The sequence below is a fragment of the Salmo trutta genome, chromosome 6 (assembly GCF_901001165.1).
Source record: "Salmo trutta chromosome 6, fSalTru1.1, whole genome shotgun sequence".
NCBI lineage: Eukaryota > Metazoa > Chordata > Actinopteri > Salmoniformes > Salmonidae > Salmo > Salmo trutta.
The window spans coordinates 6,505,381-6,511,380 of NC_042962.1; the positions used below are offsets into that span (position 1 = coordinate 6,505,381).

Consider the following 6,000-nt stretch of genomic DNA (forward strand, 5'->3'; position numbering starts at 1 on the left):
ATCCTTACAACATTATTGGAACCTGTGCAACCTTACTTAAACATTGTGTGAATATCATCACAACTGGACAGTTTTTGTGTTTTGGGAACCTATCTCTTGCCATATACCCACAATGTTCCCACAACCTAAAGAAACATTCTGGGAACCTTAAAGAACAGACAAACTGTGTTCTGGGAACGTTATTGTAACATCAGCTGAATGCTTTTTTGAACCCTAAAAAAACATTGTAGAATCATCCACACAACTGAACAGTTTTAGTTTTTTGGTAACATATCTTTTGTGATGTCTCCATAATGTTCTCACCAGACTATTCCCACAACCCAATGAAACATTTTGGGAATCTTTAAATAACAGATTAAATGTTTTCTTGGAACTTCCTTGAAACATCAAGCGAATGTTTTATGCAAATATTCTATAATCATCAGCATGACTTGATAGTTTTTGTGTCATGAGAACATTTGCTGCGACCTAACAAATGTTCTGGGAACGTTTTACAGAACCAATTTTGGTTTGCTGGGCCCACTGTAACAAAATAATGCACTATTTTGTTTATTTCTGATCCAATACTTTTCACTGGGTCCTTTGAAGACAAGGACCCAGTGAAAACCAACATGTATTATACATTTTTTTTGTTTTTGCACTGTCGTCACAGTGTTGTTGTTTTGTTTTTGTTGTCACATCATTAGGCTTGTGATTTTTTATTCACAAGGAATTGTAAATCAGTCATGCTGACTCACAGAGAGATAGGGGTGGGAGAGAGAGAGAGAGACAGAGCGAGAGATACATGAGAGAGAGAGAGATCTGCTTGTCAAGGACTTTTGTCTCCCACGTCCTGACCTCTGTTCGACAGTCTCCACATCTCATATTTAGCTTGAACGAAAGTATTTGCCAAGCCAAATCTTCTGAACTGAATGATTAATATTTCATATTAGCAAAAATAGCTGCGAGGGAATTGAAGATAATCAATTTATAGTGGAAAATATCACCAGCTGTTGGCAATTGTCTCTGTCCCTTGAGTTTCACATTCATATTCAACATCAAAGAATGTTTTTTTCTCACAATGTGGTATAACAGACGAAACCAAGAGATACATTCAAGGGACAAATCACAATGGTTTGATCTTATCTAGAGCTTTATTGTACCCTTTTCATCTCATTGAGCCTTAACCCTAAGCTGTATTTTCTCATATTTTACAGATCAATTAACATTTGAAAACACAGACATAAGGAGAGCTCACAATGTGTCTGAGACACTGACAGCTGTGTGTGTGTGTGTGTGTGTGTGTGTGTGTGTGTGTGTGTGTGTGTGTGTGTGTGTGTGTGTGTGTGTGTGTGTGTGTGTGTGTGTGTGTGTGTGTGTGTGTGTGACTATATTGAGTTGCACCCCCCCACCCCTTTTTTCCCTCAGAACAGCCTCAATTCGTCGGGGCATGGACTCTGCAAGGTGTCAAAAGCGTTCCACAGGGATGCTGGGTCATGTTGAACCCAATACTTCCCACAGTTGTGTCCAGTTGCCTGGATGTTCTTTGGGTGGTGGACCATTCTTGATACACACTGGAAACGGTTGAGTGTGAAAACTCAGCAGCGTTGTAGTTCTTGACACAAACCGGCGCACCTTGCACCTACTACCATACCCCATTCAAAGGCATATTTTGTCTTGCCCATTTACCCTCTGAATGGCACACATACACAATCCATATCTCAATTGTCTCAAGGCTTAAAAATACTTCTTTAACCTGTCTCCTCCCCTTCATCTACACTGATTGAAATTGATTTAACAAGTGACATCAATGAGGGATCATAGATTTCACCTGGATTCACCTGGTCAGTCTATGTCATGGAGAGAGCAGGTGTTCTTAATGTTTTGTATACTCAATGTACAGTGATCTCCAAAAGTATTGGGACAGTGCCACATGTGTTGTTGTTTTGGCTCTGTACTCCAGCACTTTGGATTTGAAATGATACAATGAGGTTATAGTGCAGACTTGTCAGCTTTAATTTGAGGGTATTTTCATCCATATCGGGTGAACCGTTTAGAAATTACAGCAATTTTTGTACATAGTCCCTCCATTTTAGGGGACCAAAAGTATCAGGACAAATTCACTTTTATGTGTATTAAATCCTAAAAGTCAATTGCCGTGCATCAATTTAAGTAACTTAATAAAACATCCTCATCAAAATCCGTCAGTTTAAGAGATATCTGGTTTATTGCATGAGCTGTCTCAATCCACCACATCCTCCTTTGTCGGCTTTTCGCTCCTGTGGTAGAAGGTGGCAAAGCTACAACGGTGTTAGTCAGAACATGAGACATCCCGAAAACTCGGTCTTCTCACAAAAGCATCTATACCGTCCGAACGATTTGGCCTGTAAAACTAATATGATCACTCTATGGTCAAAGGGGAGACTCTCACACACACACACAACGATGTTCTCCGTTTTGCTCATCTGAAGGTAACCCATAGAAACGAATGGATCAACAAAAAATAAGGGGTTAAATATGTGTCCATAAAACTAACTATTTTCTGAGCTTTCTTATACCTCCTAGATGTAGGTATAGACAATTCAAAACCTTATTCCTTTTTCTTGCCATTTATGACCGTGTTATTTAATGTGTTTCTATGAGCTATCGTAGTAAAGGCCAAATTCAATATTTTGTTCAAATAATAAAATAAAATAAATGTATACCTAAAGGGGTCCTAAAATTCAAAATCAAATAGCTAAATGATCCATGGTATGACCATCTTAAAACAATTCCATATGTTAGCTTAGTAGCTAAATGATCCATGGTATGACCATCTTAAAACAATTCCATATGTTAGCTTAGTAGCTGAATGATCCATGGTATGACCATCTTAAAACAATTCCATATGTTAGCTTGGTAGCTAAATGATCCATGGTATGGCCATCTTAAAACAATTCCATATGTTAGCTTAGTAGCTAAATGATCCATGGTATGACCATCTTAAAACAATTCCATATGTTAGCTTAGTAGCTGAATGATCCATGGTATGACCATCTTAAAACAATTCCATATGTTAGCTTGGTAGCTAAATGATCCATGGTATGACCATCTTAAAACAATTCCATATGTTAGCTTAGTAGGCTATAGTAGTCAAGGCCAAATTCAATTTATGAATGCATTATTCAATGTGTTTCTATGGGCTATAGTAGTAAAGGCCAAATTCAATATTTTATCAAATACAAAAATCAAATCAAATGTAAAATTCAAAATCAAATGATCCACGGTATAACCATCTTTAAACAACTGCTTATGTTAGCTTTGTAGAATTTTTTTTGTGCGTCTGTAACTTTCTCACTCATTATTCTCGATTCATTCAGGACTATCCGTAATCATGGTAGTATCCACATTCATCTAAATGTGTTTAGAAACATATTCTATTCTTATTTACAATAAAAAATGACTCTAAAATGACACAATACCTGATTTACCATTAATTTCTATTGGTCACACAATAATCTGAAACACAACCAAAACAAACAGGAAATGCATCCAACAAGTCTGTAGAGACACAAGCTTGATGTAATCATTGTGTTCTAGGAATATGGGACCAAATACTACGCTTTTGACTACTTTAATACACATAAGTCAATTCATTCCAACTTTTGGTCCCCTAAAACTGGGGGACTATGTACAAAAGGTGCTGTAATTTCTAAACGGTTCACTCTATGGATGAAAATACCGTCAAATTAAAGCTGACAGTCGGCATTTTAACCTCATAGTCATTGTATCATTTAAAATCCAAAGTTCTGGAGTACAGAGCCAAAAACAACAACAAAACACTTGTCACTGTCCCAATACTTTGGAGCTCACTGTATGTGGGCTTATATATCATTCTCTGTGGGTATTGTCTTCAGGGATCTACTCACACATCTGACTGTGGTGATCATCAAATAACACTGGGTTGTTTAAAGATGCTAGAGCTTTGATTGACAATGGTCTGACTGTCACAATGTGGTGATCAAATGATCAAAGTACTGTAAATTGATCAAGGTACTGTAAATTGACCAAAGTACTGTAAATTGATCAAGGTACTGTAAATTGACCAAAGTACTGTAACTTGACCAAAGTACTGTAAATTGATCAAGGTACTGTAAATTGACCAAAGTACTGTAAATTGTGACAGGTTTTTTTTCTTCATTTTTTAAAATTAATATCTAGGCCCATATCTGGTGGCATATTTCAGAAAAGGGTTTGATTGAGTAAAACTTACACAGTAGCCTAATTAACCAATAAAAAAAGTGAACTTGTATAAGGTTATCAATAATTACAAGCTAGGTAATGGGAATGGGAACATTACATACATCTATGTTTGGAGTAATACATAGATGTGTATCAGTTTAATATATGAAATTGGTCCTCTAGAACATATTGATATTAGAATAGCAATTGGCTGAGATCGGGAATCGACATGAAATCGAACTCAGAAGCAGGAGACTCCACACCGCCTGTACACCGCCTGCGCCCCTTGTCGTTGATTGAATGGTTTCAGCACCACCGAGTATTGAACAGCTCGACAGCGTTCCACACCACTCCGCCCAGTCGTCCTCATTCAGACAGCACCAAATTGAGTTTTTTATTCGCTCATAGTTTCAACAGAGACGATCCATGAAGGGGATAAAACCAACTGTCACTAGTTCACCTAAAATCCAAGTCTTGAATACTTCCCCGATAGAAAATGATGTGTGAAGGTTTAGATGCGACAGAAAACATGAAAACAGCTTCCACAGACTACACATATTCCCTATCAAAGCCAGTATTCGTTCACTAACAAAATCCTCTGGGAACGGGATGATACACTAGGAAAGCCGGTTGAGGAATTTAAGAAAAGCTAAAAACAGAAGCTGTGGTCTTTGACTGCATTAAAGATGTATCCTACATAATGAAAATATCAATCAATTCGTGAGATTTATGTGGGATCCTGCAATAAGCATTTTCATCACTTTAAAGTTTTCGGTCTCCAGTGCATGTGTCGAGCCTTAACATCCGAACGGGATCCACTGATTGATTCTACTGTTGATTCTACTGTTCTCTCCGAATATTCAGGAGACTCAAATGCGAGTTATTCCAACATTCTCAATCACTCTAAAACAATCATTTTCTTGCCTCACTGATATTGTGAATGGTTCATATTATTTGGAATATTTTCAGACACAGTTATTGCAGGCAATGCCAAAGAAAACGAATATCAGAACATGCAATGTGTGTAGGCTAATTATGGAGACCCATTCATTTGAGGCTATGTGAATAAAGGTGAATTTAGGCACAAAATCGCAGATCCTGAAGCAAAGACACGGAAACATACAGAGACCTCGCGTGGAATGGCAAGAAATTAGGAGGGGAAACTCACCATTGACGGATATAATCCGAAGACCGTGATTGAAAGCACCGGGTACAGGACACTCAACAGAAAACGCATTCTGTCTGTCTGGAGGCAGTTACACTTTTCTCACTTATTCACGCAGAGCCCTCGTTGCGGGACTGCGTCAGCGTCGCTGCCGGTGTAGGCTATGCCCGCCACAGTTCAGAGCGCTCCAACAGAAGAAAACGGATAGAGCCACGATCATTCCCACCCACAGCTCGGTGGACTCTGGCGTGAAGCCAATACAGAAAGTGCTGCCTGGTGTGATCGAAGCTGACACCATAGAGAAAAGTTTCTGCCAGGGGACGAGACAGACCTACGAGACTGCAGGGGAGTCACACAACAGATGTGGTATCGTGTGTTGTGTATCCTGGGTGTTGGGGAGAAATGTTTGTTGATGTCGATCAGTTCCCGAGACCTGCCACTCCCCACGCAGTGCCGGGAGAAAAGGCAACAGAACAGACAACAGTTACAAACGCACACCTCCCACTGTGAAAGGATAGGACTTAGAGCTTTAATTACCAGATCACGACACCACTTGTGCACATTTACATTTACACATAAAATGCGCTTTAATTGTTAACGAATAAAGGTGCATGACAAACTGTACTGGATGTACA

General features: G+C 38.8%; 1 protein-coding gene across 1 annotated transcript in view; it reads right to left on the reverse strand.

Annotated features, from left to right (window-relative positions):
- Nucleotides 1-5,788, reverse strand: part of LOC115195353 (noelin-3-like) — a 47,403-nt gene extending 41,615 nt beyond the window's left edge. Inside the window, exon 1 of the mRNA XM_029755134.1 lies at nt 5,369-5,788. Within this exon, the coding sequence (XP_029610994.1) occupies nt 5,369-5,437 (69 nt within the window). The 5' untranslated portion in view covers nt 5,438-5,788. The remainder of the gene's footprint in view (nt 1-5,368) is intronic.
- Between the last annotated feature and the right edge of the window lie 212 nt (nt 5,789-6,000).